Source organism: Meriones unguiculatus, chromosome 1, assembly GCF_030254825.1.
Source record: "Meriones unguiculatus strain TT.TT164.6M chromosome 1, Bangor_MerUng_6.1, whole genome shotgun sequence".
Lineage (NCBI taxonomy): Eukaryota > Metazoa > Chordata > Mammalia > Rodentia > Muridae > Meriones > Meriones unguiculatus.
Window position 1 is genome coordinate 199,209,159 of NC_083349.1, and position 19,237 is coordinate 199,228,395.

The window sequence follows — 19,237 nt, forward strand, 5'->3', positions numbered from 1 at the left end:
GGGCATCATTGCCTCGAAGACAGACAGCCCTAGTTTCCTATCACATTACCTGCCTAAGCATATTTCCTAGTGAACCCATTTCTGCCAGAGCCTCAACCCCACCCACATGCTGCCATTTATTCATACATTATTCTTTTTCTAAAAAGTATAGTTGCATCCTGTCTTGACCCTTCTTTCGGTATGTATTCCAGGAAAGGTCCCATGTATGTATTAAGAATAAGGACGGGGCATGGTGGCACACACCTTTAATATCAGCACTCAGGAGGCTGGGTGGTGGATCTCTAAGTTTGAGGCCATCCCGATCCATGTAGTAAGTTTCAGGACAGTCAGGACTACATGGAGTTTAACTCAAAACAAACAAACAAGACAAAACAAAAAGAATAAAACTTGGGCATGGTGGCACATGCCTTTAAAGACTCCAGGCATCATAGTGCACACCTATGATCCCAGAGCTAGAGACGAAGAATCAGAAAATCTGTGGTCACTCTGGCTACATAGTGAGTTCAAGGTCAGCTTGGACTGCTCCAGCAAGATCCTATCTCAAAACAAAACAGTAACCAGGATGGTTATTGAAGACCTTCTACCCCCCCCCCCCCCCATTGTGCAGCAGTTATACTGCATTCTGGTGAGGAAACAGGGCCCAGGGGTTCAAGGCAGGTGCCCAGAGACCCCAGCAGGGCCAGTCCAAGGACTGCCCCACTTCTTCCCAAGCCACACAGCCCACTCCACGTGCTTCCTTCCTAGACTCCTGGACTGTCAATGAAGAATTGAGGACAAGGGGCAATCCTCGCCCTCCCAAGGCCACTATAGTCTCCTCAGCAAAATGTGCTGTCCAGACCTGCTGGCACTGGTTATCTAGAGGTCCCCCAGTCACCTAACGTAATAACTCAGCGAGGATGGTGAGTGACATCACAAGCACTATGACTTGAAAAGTTGTAACTATTGCTCCAAAAGGGTACCACCTGCTTGAAGCTATACAGCTAGGACAATCCCAATGGGAGTATGTCTGGTACTAGACTTTACATCAGTCTAGTCCATGTTTCTGAAATGTGAAAGTGAGGTAGAGCCAATCCAAGTCTCCTGTGCTTCAGATGCCACAACACAGGAAAGTTGCAGACTCCTGTACACAGAGTCAGTCACTTTATTACTCTCTCAGATGCTGGTGACCTGCCACCTGTGATGAGCTTCTCGGGCACCTCTGCCCACTTCACTCCTCTGGGCTGTGGAGAGAACCAGATCCGGGTCTGGGCCTCCCTCTCCTTTGGCCCCGACTCTGTTCTAGGGACCAAGATCAAGATTGCCTTCCTTGGGGGGAGAGGGGAGAAGCGGGGGCTCTGTTCCTTCCCTGATCTCCTTTTCCCACGTGGAAAGGGGGCGGAATGAGTGAGGGAGAGAAGGATCTTTCCCAGGGGGGTGGGTGAACGCTGATAGCTTCGGAAGGGAGGAAGGAGTAACACAGGGCCCGAATAGGAAGGCAACCGTTGGGTAAGGAAAAGGCAATGGGGTGGGGGGTTCTAAGGGGATGATGCCCTGTAGCAGGTGTCTGGAACCACAGCTACCCCAGGGTCCAGGGCGGGAAGGCACCGCCACCCTCTGGACCTGGTGCTGAGGTCCCTTGCGCCACCGCAGCTGCCCGGCCATGGATGCGCTGGTGGCGGAGCACATGCTCGCGCCGCCCAAAGCCCTTGCCGCACTCCCAGCAAGCGAAGGGCCGCGCGCCAGAGTGCGTCTTGCGGTGGCGCACCAGGTGCTCGCGCCAGTAGAAGGTCTTGCCGCACTCGCAGCATGCATGCGGCTTCTCACGCGCCGGCAGGGGGCGCAGCGCGGGCCCCAGGCTGCCAGGGTGCGTGCCACGGTGGCGCCGCAGGTGCTCCTTGCGCCGGAATGCTTTGCCACACTCCGGGCACGCGTGGGGCTTCTCACCAGAGTGGCTCTGCCGGTGGCGCAGCAGGTGAGCTGGTTTAAGGGGAGACTTGCCGCACTCTGGGCATGACACGGTGCCTGGGGCCGCCAGAAAGGCAGGGATGACGGGTACTGGTGGAGGTGGGGGGGGACTGCCAGGCTCCTGCTTGTAGGGGCGCATGGCCCCGGCGTTCCCCGTTGCAGTCACCTCTGTTCTGGAGGCCCCCGTTCCTGCTGGAAAAGAACAGGGTCAGGGCTGTGACTGAACTGGTGAGTAGCACAATTTGGGGCAGGGAGGTGGCCTGGAGTCCAAGTTTCCTACCTCTGTGCCTCCTAGCAAGGAGCTGGCCACTTCCTGATAAATACATACTAAATAGGTGGCTGACTGGACAAGGAGTAGGATGTAACAAGATCATAAGTGGGAGGAGGAGGAGTGCTGGAGGAGTGGACCGATAGACACATAGGTGAGGATTTATGAACAAAGGTGATAGATGGAGAAACCAGGTGGTAGAAAGAGAAGGGACATTACAAAGGTGTCCGAATGGAACAAGCAAATGGACAGGGGCAGGTAAGCTGGGTGACAGATGAACTTATATGACCCCTCTGTCTAGGTTTTCACCTGCTCTGTGGAGCCCCAGGGACACCCACAACCTTTGTTCTGATAGTTTTACATCACGAACTTGGCATCCTTTTCTGCCTGGAAATGCCCACTTTTCTCCCCTTGCTGCCTCATCCCCACCCTCAGCAGCTATTTGGTATGTTCGTGGATATCTGGCATCTGCCCCACTGTCTAGAGATAACTGGAGGCTGGGCACATGACACAGAACACCACCACAGCACCTGGGAGGGGAAGAACGTTGGAGCTAGTCTGAAAGGGACCTACATGTTGGAGTGCAGAGGCTCCAAGGCAGGCTGCCTGGGCCCCATCCTGGTTTAACAGCACCCACCTTGGGTAAGTTTTTTAGAACCCTGCACCTAAATGTTCTCACTGGCATGCCGGCATGCCTGTAATCTCAGCACTCAGGAGGCTGAGGAAGCAGACTGTGCCAGCCTGGGCTATGCAGGGAGGCCCTAGCTCCAAAGACTGCATGTCTTTAGATGTTTCTATGGGGTTTCCATGGGCTGAGAGACAGCAAGCATCTGAGCCCATCTCCACGGGCTCCTCAAGAGCCTACAGCATTCACTGAGCAAGTAAAGAAGCCAGGTCTGAGTCTGCCTTTAGCCTGGAAGACAGGACTCCTGATGCTGGGGTCATCAGGAAAGAAGTGGGAGCCTGGCATGGAGAAACATGCTTCTATCCCAGCACTCCAGAGGCAAAGGCAGATGGATCTTCGTGAGTTCAAGGACAGCCTAGTCTAGAGTCCAAAACAGCCACAGCTATTATACAGAGAAACCCTGTCTCGAAAAACCAAAACCAAAAAAGTGGGGAAAGAAGATAGCTGCTTACCTAAGGGAATCACCCCACTTTCTTCTTTTCCAGCACTGACCCCCGAGCCTTCTGTTGTATTCTGAGGTGTCCTCATTGCTGACGACCGATCTGAGGAGGTTGCTGGGCCCTGAAATGAGAGATAGCATATGCCAAATTGAGAAATTATAATAGCCTGTATTTACCTTTTTCCCCTCCACACCTTACCCACAGTTCTCAAAACCTATTGCCTGCTTTTTTTTTTTTTTCCATTTGTCTGTTTTTGTTTTTTGAGACAGGGTTTCTCTGCATAGCCCTGGCTGTCCTGAAATTTGCTCTATAGTCCAGGCTGGCCTCAAACTCAGAGGTTCACCTGCCTCTACCTCCTGAGTGCTGGGATTAAAGGCATGCGTGGCTGCCTGGCTTTTTTTTTTTTTTTAATATTTATTTCTATGTGTGTTGGCAGGGGGAAGATGTACAGGTACATATGCATGTTGAGGCCAGAAGATGAGAGCAGCTGATCCTATGGAGCTGAAGCTGCAGGAACTTGTGAAACTCCTGACATGAGCATTGGGAACCAAATTCCAGTCCTCTTCAGGAATAGCAAGAGCTCTTAATCAAAGAGCAGCCACCCTTTCAGTGTGTGTGTGGGGGGGGTAGAGTTGTATATATGGAGGTCAGAGAACAACTTTTGAAAATTGGCCCTCTCCTTCCACCATGTGACAAGAACCTACATCTACTGAGCTGGCTCGCTGCATGCTTCAGAGAAAGCTGGCTGCTGCTCAAGCATGGTCTCCCATCAATCAGTATAAGCAAGTTATTTGAAAATGGGTCCTCAGCCTCAGGTCAGCCTTCAAGTGGTGACAATCCTGGCCAATTAAGAGACACTGACCATGTGGCCTCTTAAGAGACATTGAGCCAGATCCACTTTCCTAAGCCACTCCCACCCTCTGACCCACAAGAAATTCATGACTTTGGGGCCATTTTTTTATGAAGCAACAGATAACACATCTGTTTTAAAATCTTACTTGAACCGCTGGCCTTTGGGTAAAATGAAAACTTTAAGTAACCTTTAACTGAGAAGAGCATGAACTTAAGAACCAGAGCACATGGTAGATTCCTAACTTCATGCTCCCAGGAAGTGATGCAGCAGTTACACATGCAGTTGTGTGTACATGCAGGAGTTGCACTCCTCGCATCCTGTTTTAAATGCACTGGACCACTGCCTGGAGGGTGACCTAGGTCACACAGGAGAGGCAGGGGTGAGTGGCCATACACATAATTCCACCTGCTGGTCAAAAATCATATGGAAACATTTCTAGCCTTCCCAGGAAGCAATGTGGATCCTGAAGCCATATGCCTGTGTGGTCACTCCACACTGGTGGGCTGAGAGTCAGCGAGTTACTCAGGCAGCTCCCAGCTGTACATACAGTGAGTCATCTCTGAACTTACTACAAGGCCAGCCTCTACCCCTGCCTCCTGAGTGCTGGGATTAAAGGCATGTACCACCAAGCCCTACTGCTTGCTTCTGTGATGATGTTGGCCTTTGCTAAGTCCCCCAATTCCACCTGCCTCCACTTGAGGATGGCCTCAGCCTTGAATGATAGGTTCTCTCCAGTCTTTACACTTCATTGGTAAATTTCCTGCACTGGTAAAATTCTTTCCATCTGTGTAAAGCCCATCTGCTACAACGCATCAATCCTTGGCTGGATTCAAGCAAACAACACTCTATTTGAGATTATTGGATTGACTCTCCTTTATATAAGCTAGGCTTGCTTTTTCTGGCTGTCCTTGAAATGGCTTGGTTAGATTGTGGGGTGGTGGGGGCAGGGCGTTGGCAACCTAGCAAAATGAGCTGGGTACCACCCCACTTCATACCCTAATTAGTTTGTAAAAACATTTTAGAATGATCCTTTCCTCGGAGATTTGGCAGCACTTCAACACATAAAATTGCTGGGACCTGGTGCCTCTTTTGTGTAAGGGCTTCAGTCACTGTTTTGATCCCTCTGCCTTCTGGTTTTCAGGATTCAGGCTTGTTGCTTCTTCATGAGACTACTTTGGCAATTTGAATTTCACCTCCCCTCCCCCAAAGTCCACTCTCTCTAGGTTTCAAATATATGCAAGTTGCCCCAGCTTCAGCAGCTCCCATCTACTCACCGCCCATTACTGCTTTGGGTTTTTTGTTTTGTTTGCCTCTGGTGCCTATCTTATCTCTCCTTTTGTTCTCTTCTTTTGTTCCTGGGCAACTTGCTATAGGTTTGTGGTACTACCACCTAATGCTTTTCAAAGGTTGAGTTTGGAGCTCTATCAATTAACATGCCTTAGATTATTTCTTTTATTAATTTCTTCTCTTGTCATCATATACCCAGTATTTTGTGCTAACTTTCCATGCTCCCAGTTGCCTCTTGGGCTCTAAGACTTGCCTCACTTCTGATCTGAGACTGGTTAACCACAGGCACTGGCTGGAGTTGCCTCTCCCTAGTTTCGTAGCCCAGCCACCAGCCTTCACTTAGGTTTCTTGGGCTGACAGACACCTTGCTCCCAGGATCTCAAACAGTCTCATGCCTACTTGTATAGTGCGACCACAGGCTGGATGACTATTGGCAGGTTATTCTATGGAATGCAGAGCAGATCAGAGTTTGTCTCAAGAGAAGTGACCAAGAATATACTCTGGCTTTCTGGTGTGAAACTTCAAGGCAGGGCAGTGTTCCTCATTACTGCCAAAACAAGCATTTACTTAGCACTTACTAATGCCAGGGGCTGTTCCAACCAAGGGCACATGAATGAACAGGACAAGGCTCCTACCTAAGGAGGACTGATGCAGTTTGGACCACACACACCACTGAAGAACAATACATATACTGTGATAGTTTATACTGTCACCTTAGGAACAGCATCACCTAGGAAGGAGCATGCCTTTGTGGGGGAATATGCACCCTAACTGTGCGGCCTCTATGGGCAGGGTCCCTGAACTGAGAACCAAGTGTGGTAGTGCGCACTTTTAGTCCTAGCGCTCGGGAGGCAGAAGCAGGTGGATCTCTTGAGTTTGAGGCCAGCCCAGTCTACTGATCAAGTTCCAGGACAGTCAGTACTACAGGGAGAAACCCTGTCTTGAAAAACAGATAAAATAAAATTAAGAAGAGCTGAGCAGTAGTGTTCACTGCTCTGTGCCTCCTCACCAGGTCACTGATGAGATGCCTCTAGCTCCTAATGCCATGACTCCTCCACCATGACAGACTGAACCCTTAATTGTGAGTATAAAGAAACATTCTCCCTTAAGTTGCTTTGCCAGTATTTTATCACAGCAGGTAATATAAGCACCATGGCTATTCCTGGAAGGCATTTCCTTAAACTAGCCCAAACTACAAGGGCCCAAGAAGCTGAAAAGAGTCATTAGACCCAGAGAGCTCACTGACTTCCATGCTTGGAGATTTTCTGGATCATGAGGACCCTACCACCTAGCCAATAAAAGTTTTCTTTTCAGACATAGTCTTACTCTGTAGCTGAGGCTGGCCTCAAATTCAAAGCCCTCCCAACTTAATTCCCAATAATTACAAGTGTGCATTACCACACATGTCTTTAAGGAATTTGGATTGTTATTATTTTATTTTTATTATGCTACATACATACATTAAAAGCAACTACTTTTACCATCCTTAGCTAAAAGAAACAGGGTGGACCACACAGATGGCTTAGCAGATAAAGGTGTTTGTTGCCAAGCTTGGTAAGTCCCATGACAGAAGGAAAGAACCAACTCCTGCAGTTGCCCTCTGACCTCCACACATGCAAAGTGTTATGTACATGATCCTCACCCACCACTAACAACATACAAATGTCATAAGATAAAAAAATTAATGATCCAACAGAGGGATGGCTGTTGTTCTGGCTTCTGGGAAGTCATAAATGAACATTAAAACGTCATACCTGGAAAGAGGGTCTCTGCTTGGGCCCCGAACCAGACCAAAAAAGTATGTAACTGATCTGAGGTATGTGTGGGAAGGGGGAGGGTTGAACCATGAAAGAACAGGCAAGCTCTGGAGAGGCTGGTGACAGATCAGCCACATGGGAAAGCCATGCTGCCAAGCTTGAGGTCTAGGAAAAATCCTCCTGTCCTCATTGGCACCACCCCCTTGCTTTTGTGTTGTTTTGGGGGCTTTGTTTCTTTTTAAAGAGGGGTCTTGTCTTATTACAGATTGGCCTTGAACTCGCCATGACCCTTTTGCCTGAGTGTCTTTTACAGGTATGCCCTACCACACCAAGTGAGGGCTCCCTGCTTGTAGGTAAGACCAGTTGGCCCTGGAGCATCTTCAGTAGAGGATATCCCATGCTGCCTCCTGAGGCTTCCTTTAGTTGGTGTCCTTCTCTGCATTAATGGGAACCTTAGGCAGGCAGGCTTCAGCTAGGCCTTCCAACAAACTATTTCTTGAGGGAGGAACTGCGGATCCCTGATGCAGGTAACATTGGAGAGGCACCCTTGCACCTTCAGAAGAGCCACATTGGCCCCAGCCACAGACCACACTTTCATTTTCAGGGTGCTTTTGTTTATGTGTGATGTGCAGCCTCATGCTGAGAAGCTTAGTCCAGTGAAGCCCTTCCCATAGCCACCACTGCCTCCTGCTCACCCAGAGCTCCTCCAGCAGTGCCACAGCCTCCTCTCCGCTCTGGGGCCGGCGGCTGCACACCCAAGCTTGGGTGTCTGCGGGGAGGGCACTCAGGAACTGCTCCAGCACCAGCAGCTCCAGCATCTGCTCCTTCGTGTGCACTTCTGGCTGCAGCCAGTCCCGGCACAGGGCACGGAGCAGCCCTAGGGCCTCACGTGGCCCTGCTGCGTCACCCAGATGGAAGTGGCGGAAGCGGTGCCACGGAGAGTCAAGCATCAGGGTCTCCACGGCCAGGTTCTCCTGCTTCACCGGCTGGGACGCCGGGGCCTCCATGTGGCCACCCGGGTTCCAGTAACCAGCACCTGTGGAGAAGAGCAGTCAGTAATGGGAAGGTCCAGCTCAGCAGTCCACCTCGTATTTGGGCGTGGACGAGAGAACTAGCCCGAAGGCAAATGGATATCTGCCATTACTGGCTAGCCCATTTCTCAGCAGTCTTTTGGGCTTTGATTTCCTGTTCTGCAAAACCCTGCTTGCCTCTCAAATCAAAGAGAGGTCAGGCCATTGGAGATGGTTCCTGTGATCTGTGCTTATTAGAATTACCTCTTCTGGAGTCATCGGGAAACCTAATAGCGCAGAAGCTTCCTAATATACTTTATGTATATTATATGTATATAATATATTATATGTATTTATATGTACGTGTGTTCGTGTGTATGTGTGCAATCTAAATTAAATCAAGTAATGGGAGGAGCGCCCACTGGATATCTCGTCAAGAAATAAAGCATCCAGTACTGGGAATGGCTTACATCTAACCAAGTTGTTTACCAGCAGGGTCCCGTGAATACCCCCAAACAATCTAGGCTATTGCCAAAATTTTTTGTTTTTAGAGACAGGGTTTCTCTGTGTGTAGCCTTGGTTGTCCTGGACTCACTTTGTAGACCAGACTGGGCACCTCTGTCTCCAAGTACTAGGAATTTCCAGCTTTGCCAAGGTTATCACAATTGCTCTCCATAAACTGATGGTAAAGCACTATCGCTTAAGACTAACACCTACACAGCAAATTGAACACTGACAGAAAACTTGAGCTGCTGCCTAACTAGAGCCTTTACCCCTTGAACTAACTAGTGTTCATGGTACTGGAAGATACTCTGCACAATGCCAAAGGAGAATGGTAAACACCAACCCAGTTACAAACCCTTTTATCTACATTGATGACCTGCCAGCAAAATGCACAGTTGTAATAGCAGCACAGAAGTTGTGGAGTAATCTGACTAACTTTAAGGTCTATTCCATGAGATGGAACCTACCTGACACTGGGTGGCCAAGAGGCTGAGACTAGACATGCCAGGGGGAAAACCAAATACTATTGTTCTGCTAGAAGACCATAGCAAGAAAATGACTTCTAATGACATTCTGCTATACTTATAGATTGGTGCCTTGCCCAGCCATCATCATAGAAACTTCCTCATACAGCAGACTGGAATAAAAACAGAGGCCCACAAATGGACAATGTGGCCAGTGAAAAACTTTGGAACACTCCGTCTTAAGTAGGATGTCCCCATCAAATCTCTCCCCTCAGGGCTCGGGGAATTTTGCAGAAAAGGCAACAAAAGACTGTAAGAGCCAGAGGGGATGGATGCCACCAAGGAAACCATGTCTTCTAGACCCAACAGGATTGACACACATATCAACTCTGAGACTGCGGCAGTATGCACAGGGCTTCCAGAGGAAAGTGCCAGAGGGAGTCCCAGAACTGAAAGAAGTGAACTCATGCCCCCATCCCTAATCCAGAAAGAAGCTATCTCCAATCGTTAAAAAACTTGCAAATTAAAAATTAGTTTTTTCCAATAGTCTCACTGGGTAATCAAACCACTCTTAAGAACAGGGTCCATGTCCAACAACAGAAAATGAACTCACCAGCATTTTAGAGATTCTTTGCTCATAACATTTAATCAGGACATTTTTTAATTTATTAAGTTTTTATTTTATCCATTATTTTTACTTTTGTACCTTACAGAACCTTTACATTTTATATTATGGCTTCCAGTTTTGTTTCAATAAAACTGTGTGCTTTTCTTGTGCTTTTTCTTTGGTTCTTTTTCTTCTGCATGTTTGTTTTGTCTTGTTCTGATTTGTTATCTTTTTTTGTTTTTTTGTTTTTGCTTTTCCAGACAGGATTTTGAGCCCTGGCTGTCCTAGACTAACTTTGTAGATCAAACTGGCCTTGAACAGAGATCCATCCACCTGCCTCTGCTGGGATTAAAGGCATTCACCACCATGCCTGGCCTATTTTATCTTATTATTATTCTTTAGATGCCTGTTTGCTTTCTAACAAGATAGGAAGAGTGTGGGATGGGAGGATGGGAGGGGAGTTGGGGAGGATTGAAGGGGAAATAATCTAGGTTCACTTCCAGGTTTTGAAAATCCAGCAAACCCTGAGCCCACCCAAGCTCAAAACTTGAAATTCCACCAATCCCCACTCTGGAAAGCTCTGTCCCTTTAACCCCCCCCCCCCCAGAAACCTAATATAAAGTCTGCCTTCCATTTAGTTCTTTGCTGCTGCTTGCCCACCCAAGCAGAGGCAGCCACCCTCCTGTGTCCCAATAAATCTGTGAGGTTTGTTGTGTGGAGACTGTGGTATTCCTTGGCTCCTGACTTCCGGGATACCTTTAGCTTCAGAGCCACAGCAACTGCATTGGGGAGACCTTTTCCCTCACAGCTGTAACACTTACAAAAAGGGAAACCATAATCAAAGTATATTGCACAGAAAAAAAAAAATCTATTTTCAATAAAAAAAATAGAAAAGAGAGGAAAAAAGAAATTTTATTAAAATTCAAATAAAGAAAAGAAAGAAGCAAAAGAAGCAGAAGACGACGAAGCAAGAGAAGAAAAGAAGAAAAGTAGTAGTACTAGTAGTAGTTTACAAGACCAGACTCAAATCTTGGCCTTGTCCCTCCCTGGTGCAGTGTAACCTTGGCCTGGGGAAACCTCCTTCTTCCTGGTTTTGTGTATATTCAACTTAGAAACACTAGAAGGTGCCACACTACCAATTAGCTATGAGATGTGCCCATTGGTGCAACAGTGACATGACAGTTACAGGGGTAACTCACACTTTCTGATGGGACTTGAAGCCCACCACACAGGAGGGAATTCACACCTACTCCTATGAACCCAATCAAAAGAAAGCCTGTGGCTGGAAAAGGCCCTAGTGAGGTAGCTACTGTTATTGCTTTGTCACACAGGCATGATATATCTGTCAAACTGCCTTCTAAATACTTATGCTTACACCCATAAGCTTGGTGCTGCTGTCATCTTCAGTTAGAAAAGCTGCTTTTTGCAGTGAGCCTTCACTACAAAAGCTAATAACTGGTCAAAGTATTAAAGACAAGTGGTTCTTGAATGTTCAGCCCTAATGGGACATCTGTATCACTCCCTCCAAAGCTCAGGGTATAGTGAATTGGAGAAGGATGAAAGAATGTAAGACATAGAAAGGATGGAGTGTTCTGGAACATATGCCAGTTGCACTCCTGAACTCTCAGCAGCTGGTATTACCTTCAAGTCTTGGCACATCAACATTCTCTATTGGATGGGGGAGGGGCCTCCCCCTGAGCCTCCATGAGGAATTACAGACAGTTAACAGTTGCTACAGGGGAGGAGCTAACAAGGTCCACTCCTCCCTGTGGATCCACAGGTAGATAGCACTTTCTTCAGTGGTGTGGTCACTTCTACACTGTCTACATGCCTGTAAATAACCCCTCACCCATGGTCAGGTAAGTAACCTAATTAAACTCATAGGGCTAGGAAAAACAAAACAAAACAAAATAACAGACACACACACAAAAGGAAGACAAATTGAGAAGAGGAAGGGGACTACTGGGAGTGACAAGAAAACCAGAAGGTTATGAGGTTCATGTGAATATGAACAAAACAACATATATACATGTCATGGGACCCATTATTAACATAGTTAATATGCTAATAAAAACCTTCTTAAAAATGGGAAGAGCTTGAGAGATGCTTAGCAGTTAAAAGCCCTTACTGCTCTTCCACAGAAGCTGTTCCCAGTACCCAGACTGGATGGCTCACAACTGCCTGTAACTCCAATTCTAGAGGATCTGATTGTCTCCTGGCCTCTTTGGGCACACAAACATGTATAACACATATTCAGACAGACAGACACTACCACATCTTAAGGACCTTTTGTAAGGCTTTAAAGAGAATACAGTAAAGACTTTCAATGAAGCCTGGCCTGCACTAAGTGCTCAGATGTGGGTTACCATCTGCCCTAACTACTTACTGCCTGATTACAATAGCTGACATCATGTGGCCTAGGCTGGCCTCTCACTTTGTAGCCAAGAATAACCCTGAACTTCTCACCTTCTTGCTTCTGCCTCCCAAGTGCTACGGTCACAGATATGCACCACCATGTAGCCAGTTCTTGTTGTTTTTTGGTTTATGATACGTAAACATGTTTTTGCTTTAATCCCAGATATGGGACTTATTCAGGCTGTCCACGGCAGCTAACTGTCTGCCTCATGTGGGCGGTAAGAGGGGCTCTTCCCCAGCTGAAGGTAGTTTAGATTCTGAGGATTCTGGGAAGGAATAAATGCCAGAGCCCAGACAGAGTGTTGAGGGGGCTCCAAGGAAGAAGAATGCTGTGGGTGCCTCTCCTGGTTGCTGTTGATGCAGTTGGAGATATCTTGAAACAAAGATCGGGCTTGCCCTAACTTGGGATCAGGATGCTAAAAGTTAATTGACTGTCTGCGCACTCTGTTAATGCACGAACTCCTCCACAGCCTGGCACTGGCTTACTACCTTCTATCTCTTCCAACCTCTCCTGGATTCTTTACATTGCCTCTACACAGGCCCCCTGTCCACTAAAAGGTTACATCCTACCTCTGGTACTGGAAACCTAGCAAGCTACCCGGTACTACTGAGGTAATGGATCTTAGTGGAGAATTTACTATCTCCACTTTATGAGCATAACTCCTAGCTGCAATCTACAGCTTGTACCTACAGGTAAGTGTAGTTTTCACCTCTTATCAAAGATTCACTTTATAACAAAGTCAGAAAAATAACTGTCATAATTGAGATCAACGGACTACATCAAAGGATAGATACATCCACAACAATTCTTGCACCTGAGGCTCAGGGGGACATTGCAGAAGAAAGGGCAGAAAGCCTGTAAGCCAGAGAATCAGGAAGTCTGGTGTAAGGTTGTGTCTCCTAGAAATAACAGGGAACCTACATACTTGATACCTCAACAAGAGCTGAACAATAACAAAATCAACAGATATGCTAACTCAGAAGGAATCCCATCCCTAGACAAAGAACTACAGGTAATTAATGACTGCTGAGAAAGAATTAGCTTCTCAGGGTGAGTCTCTGAGGTATTTCTTATAGATGAATCTCCTAACTGGTTTTTCAGTCAGCCCTGAATTCATATACATCCAATCATCACTAAATGGACCGAGCATGTATTTATATATTTATGTATTATGTGTGTGTGTTTCAAAGAAAAAGAGCCCATCAATTTAGAATGAAGTGTGGGAGAATATACATGGAGTTGGGGGGAGGGAGGAAATGATTAATTATATTTTAATTTTGGGGGGAGTGGGGGTTCAAGACAGTGTTTCTCTCTGTAGCCTTGGCTATTCTAGAACTCACTCTGTAGACCAGAATAGCCTCAAACTTAAGAGATCAGCTTGCTTTTCATCCCAAGTGCTGGGATTAAAGGTGTAAGCCACCACCTGGCTTTTAATTTTTAATAAATAAAGAGTTGTGAGAGCTAAATTAAATTGAATACAACCAAAAGGATCAATTGATGACACACAGTGAAGAAAAAAACAAAACAAAACAAAAACCGACTACTATTGATGATTTGGCAGCTGAAATAACTCTAAAAGGCAGAGCCCGAGTACCCGACGTTGTAAAGAAGGGATTCCTACAAAGAATAAGAACATGACAGATGGCTCAGTGGGTAAAGGCCCTTACCTCCATGCTTAAGGACCTGAGTTTGACTTCCATCTGTCCCATATACATACATACGTATGTATATGGGTCAGATACATATACTGTATCTCCTCCTCACCCCACCATAAACACACCAAATAAATGAAAATTAAAATAAAAAGCAAGTCTTTCTAAGAGCATACTCTTCTCTTTCCCCCCCCCCCCCCCCCCGAGTCAGGGCTTCTCTGTGTATCCCTGGCTGGCCTGGATTCAAACTCACACAGATCCTCCTGCCTCTGCCTGCCCAAGTGCTGGGATTACAGGCATGCACCACCATGCCTGGCTTTTTTTTTTTTTTTTTTTTTGAATGGAGTTACAACTGTTTTTGCCACTATATGGGTGATGGGATTAGAACCCTTGTCATCAGGGCCGGAGAGATGGCTCAGCAGTTAAGGGCACTGGCTTTTCTACCAAAGGATCTGGGTTCAGCTCACACCTGCCTATAGCTTCAATTCCACGGTTTCTGACCCCCTCACATGAACATACATGCCTACAAAACACCAATGCACACAAAATAAAACATTAAAAACAAAAAGGAACCCTGATCATCTACAAGAGCACCAAGTGCTCTTAACTGCTGAGCCAAGCCATGTGCTAGCCTCTCAGCATGCCTGTCTTTAAGGCTGATTTTGATTCCATTCTTCTGTGGCTTTACTAGCTGAAGGTAAGCCTTGCCAGAGACAACACATCAACCTCCCAAAAAAAGTCCTTACTTGATGGATAGGGAAAACAAACACCTAACACTGATTGCACACCACTGCAGTATGGATGCTAGGCAGGGAGAATGGGAAAGGGCTTCCCCAGCCTTCGCCCTTCCAGGAGCCCTGGGAAACACAAGCCTATCAATACATTAGTTTTCTGAGAAATGGTGTGAGCAATCAGTAATCCCCCTGGTAAAAGTCTACAGCAAATGTCTTTTATGTATGGATCAAATGAAAGGGGACTTCCTGTGAGGTAAGACCCAATTCCTGCAATAAAGAGAAAATCCAGTTTTAAGACCTGAAGTGGTGGGCTGGAGAGATGGCTCAGCGGTTAAGAGCACTGTCTGCTCTTCCAAAGGTCAAGAGTTCAATTTCAGCGACCACATGATGGCTCATAACCATCTATAATATGAACTGATTCCCTCTTCTGGCAGATGTAAATGCAGATAGAATGCTCATATACATAAAAAAAAAAAAGAAGAAGAAGAAGACCTAAAGTGGCCAGCCTAAAAGCCAGATGGAAAAAGAGGACACACCTATGGATAAAGTAAGAAAATGGAAATATCAGTGAGACATGTACTTCATATCCCCCATAAGTAGTGCCCTAGACAGTAGCCTTTGGATGGACCTTCACAGCTGGGCCTTATGAGGTGGAGGTGGGGGTAGAAAATTCAAAAGGAGGCCTATGTTAAAGGTTAAGACACAGTGGCACACACCTGTAATCCCTGCACTAGGGGAGGCAGGCGGATCTCTGAGTTCCAAGCCAGCCTGGTCTACAAAGTGAGTCCAGGTCAGCCAGGGCTTGTTACACAGAGAAATCCTGTCAAGGGAGGGGTTGGAGAATGTTAAGATGGAAAATCTCCAAGCTGAGCTCTTGTTCTGTCACTGGCCTTCAGGGGCCAGATCAAAAATAAATTAAGCACAAGCCTCGAAGTGGGTGACAAAAGATCCCAGGCTGCTTGTAACTGATTGCAGGGCTGAAGCTGAAGCTACAGCAAGAGCTTGAAACTGCCCCACAGGAAAAGCAGGGACTGGTGAGATAAACAGCTATTCCTTCCCCACACAGAGCCTACAAAACTAAAATGTAAATTAGTGACACTAGTTTGTTACTCATCTTTCTAAGTGACACAACCTGAGTTCCAAGCCAAAGGGAGGAACTCTTACTGACAGCTGGTTAAACTAAATGCTACAAAAGTTGGCCTCAAAGAATGAACAGCTGATTTCTTGCCCAAGGTCCAAGCCACTATAAGCAGAGAGGGAGTTCTGCCCCCTCCAATAATCTCAGACCATCTTCCTGCTTTTCAACTTGTCTAAGCTGTTGATTTTCTGAGGGGTGGGTGCATATTGTCTGTGGAGGCCTGAAGGTAAGGCTTCTCTTCCTGAACCTGAAACTTGCTGTTTCACCTGAGATGAAGAACCAATAAGCACATATCAAGGTGTTCTTGTGTACCTTTACCTGGGTATTGCTCCAAATTCAGGTCCTTAGCTTGTACTTTACCCACAGAGCCATTTCCCCAGTATCTGTTTTTGGTTTGCTTTTTATTTTTATTAAGTGTGTAATTTTCAGTGTCCCCTTCTTCTACCTCACTCCCCTACATCTCTATCCTGACGTTCATTCTCTCTAACTCCATCAATATTCCTTCAGTGGGCCAGGAATCTGCTCTGGGGACTCAGCTATACAACTCGACAAATATTTGCCCAGAAAACAAGAGCTATGGAACTGGAGCAAATTCTGGCTGCCTACCAGCCGGAATGTGTCCTTGGTCAAAGAACAACTGCACCTTTCACACACTATTTCCATTTCCTTGGCTGTAAAATGAGGGCAAGAATCCAGGCTGGAGAGTTAAATAAAATAAAGAGCACAAAAGCACCCTGGGTTCAATTCCCAGCACCCACATGGCAGCTCACAACTGTCTGCAACTCCTGTTTTAGGGGATGCAACAGACACACATGCAGGCAAAACACCAATCAGGTTAAAATAAAAATAAATCATTAAAATAAAAAGCTTGTGTTTACTATTAACACGAGTTTACCCTCAATCTCCTTGTGTGGAGTTAAAGTCACTGTGAAATAAGCACCCAAGACTAACTTATAAATTGGAACAGGTGTTAAAATAGGATATAAAAGGGGTGAAGACAGGTCTTGTTTATTTCTTTTTATTCAAGCGCTTTCTCGGAATGAAGACAAGAGCAGGAAGGAGTTCAAGACTTGGTTGGCCTGGCTACTCAGTGAGTGTGGTTAAGGCCAGCCTGGGCTACAGGAGACCCTACTAAAACAAAACACTGGGCCAACACTTGTAATTTCAGCACTTGAGAGGCTGGGCAAGGAGGAACAGAACCTAGAGAGTAAGTCCATCTTATCCTATTAAAATCAGTCTCCAAGTCCCCTTTGCACATTAACGAATTTCGCCTCCCGCGACAAGCTAATGAGGCGGATACTCTTTTAATAAAGAAAATACTTAATCCTCCGGAATCTCAACTCGACAAAAGTGCAAGTGAACTTGAGAACAGCGCACATGACTAGCCACCTGCACGCATCTACGCTGCTAGGGCACGATGCCCCTAAATGAACTCCTTCCCGCAATCCTTTTCGAAGGAGTTGGAGGTCCCGGAGACACAGGCTTCCTCGATGGAGTTGGACTTACACCCAACTCTCAGTTTCCAGCTACCCTAGGACTCCACCTCGAATAGCCGGATCAGCTCCTTCTGCTACCCAGCCTCCCCTGACCTCCAACTCTCCCGCGTCTGCACCTCGCGTCCCATCCGCTACCTCTCCCGCCCCCAGCGCACCTTCCCCAGCCTCTATCATCCCCCCTCCCCCAAAGCCGCCCATCCCTCCCTCTCTCCCTCTAACCCTCCTTCCCTTCTCCAGACCTGGGTACCCTTCCCCGTGGCCCGCCCGTTCCCCGTACACGCTCCCTCCTTTTCCCCCTAGCTCACCTCACTCTCCTGGGCGAGGCCCCCCAAACACCCTCACCTTCCCGCACATGCGCACAAAGCTCACCAGGACTCCATGCCCCAGCAGGCTTTGCGCCAAACTCACCCGTCCCTCCCCGCCCCCACGTCCCCTTACCCCCACACTCGGAATCACCAATTCTACTAACACCGCTTCTTTCCCTTGGAAACTACATCTCCCAAGTAGCATAGCGGCAAAAGCTGCTTTCCATTGGTCTTCACTGTGATGACCCCATACGCCCGTGCTTCCCGAGCCGGCCATCTGCCAGCACGAAAACTATACTTCTCAAAAAGTAAAGAAGCAAAACCTGCTTCCTATTGGCCCACACCCTTGCAAACAGAGCGTTTCTGATCTTGAACTACATTTCCCAGATTTCACAACTTCACGTGGTATTTTCTCCCCCTACCCTCCCTCACAACAGGACGTCCTGCAGGCAGACCTCAAGCATGCGCAGATGTGTTGGGGAGGGACTGGAGGAATAGGTGGTTTCGTTGTCGTGGAAACCAGTGGAGGCAGCGCGTTTGGGAGTTCGGCTCTTCGTACCTACGAGCGCCAGTAGAGGAAGTCGAAATGGCCTGGCCAGAGTTCACAAACAACAGTGGGAGATCCTTCACAACGGTTGCAGTTTCGCCCTGCCTCTCTAGTACTAGATTAAAGGAAGGTTGAGGCTGGTGAACGAAAGCCGACCTCTGGGTACTATTATTTCGCTCACCCAGTACCGCCCACTCTGACCTCAGTTTCCCCTCTTGTGAATAGAGAAAATACTACCTGTCAAACAGTCCTTGTATAAACCCGTTGGACAAACCACAGCCTCGTTTCCCTACTTAATAGGAAAGAATGGGAAGAAGGTTTTGGGTTTTGGTGTTTTGTTTTTGTTTTTCTGTTTATTTTGTTGTAACGTGTATGGGTGGTTTTGCCTCCCTGTAAAAATTTGTGCACCACGTGCGTGCAGTACCACGGAGGCCAGAAGACGAAGTGGAATCCCTTAGAACTGTAGTTGCAGACTTTTGTGAGCCACCATGTGGGTGCTAGAAATCCAAGTCCACTAGAAAATTAGCCTGTATCCATTAACCTCTTTTCCATCTCTCCGGCCACCCCCCACCTCCCAAAGCACCCTCCTCCCAAGAAAGTTATGAGAGGTTGCTTCAGTTCGGGTGAAGGATTGGCCCTTTGCAAGCAAGTGGGACGGACAGATTATAGAGACTACCCCTCCTCACTGAACTTCGGAAAAAGGTGACAGTGGTGACATAGGCAAGCATATATGAAGCAGAAGTTGCTGTTGTCCGTACCAAATTCGTGGATGGACAATATCTTTGCCCTAATTTCTACAGCTATTTACTGGCTAATTTAGAACTTGGAGACCGACATTCTACTCCTATGGCTATTAAACTTAACCCTGTTCCACCTCTCTGTCCCCTATGTACTTCATCTTGCTAAGTGTGCCAGTCACACAAGCTGATTTTCTATTTCTAGAGCTTGTGATACCACATTCCTTTCCTGCATTTCACATTCCAGTTGTATTCGTTTCATACATACTTTTAAACTTTTTTGAGATGGAGTCTCTTGTAGCCTAGGTTAGTCTCAAACTCACTATGTAGCGAAGGATAATCCTCTGCCTCTACCTCCAGAATGCCAGAATTAAAAGTGTGAACTACCATGCC

The 19,237-nt window shown here is 47.0% G+C and overlaps 1 protein-coding gene across 4 annotated transcripts; it reads right to left on the reverse strand.

Annotated features, from left to right (window-relative positions):
• Window positions 1-1,123: 1,123 nt before the first annotated feature.
• Window positions 1,124-17,827, reverse strand: Znf444 (zinc finger protein 444). 4 transcript variants are annotated; one of them, XM_021654402.2, is made up of 4 exons: window positions 17,694-17,827; window positions 7,930-8,270; window positions 3,350-3,458; window positions 1,124-2,136 (listed from the first exon to the last, which is right to left on the reverse strand). In XM_021654402.2, the coding sequence occupies exons 2-4, from the start codon at window positions 8,239-8,241 to the stop codon at window positions 1,556-1,558; spliced, it is 1,002 nt and encodes a 333-aa protein (XP_021510077.1). In that variant the 5' UTR covers window positions 8,242-8,270; window positions 17,694-17,827; the 3' UTR covers window positions 1,124-1,555. The 4 variants fall into 4 exon arrangements, with proteins under 4 accessions (XP_021510077.1, XP_060231938.1, XP_021510076.1 ...); XM_060375955.1 differs by having other exon boundaries at window positions 1,124-2,133; window positions 17,694-17,826; XM_021654401.2 differs by lacking the exon at window positions 17,694-17,827 and adding an exon at window positions 17,561-17,666.
• Between the last annotated feature and the right edge of the window lie 1,410 nt (window positions 17,828-19,237).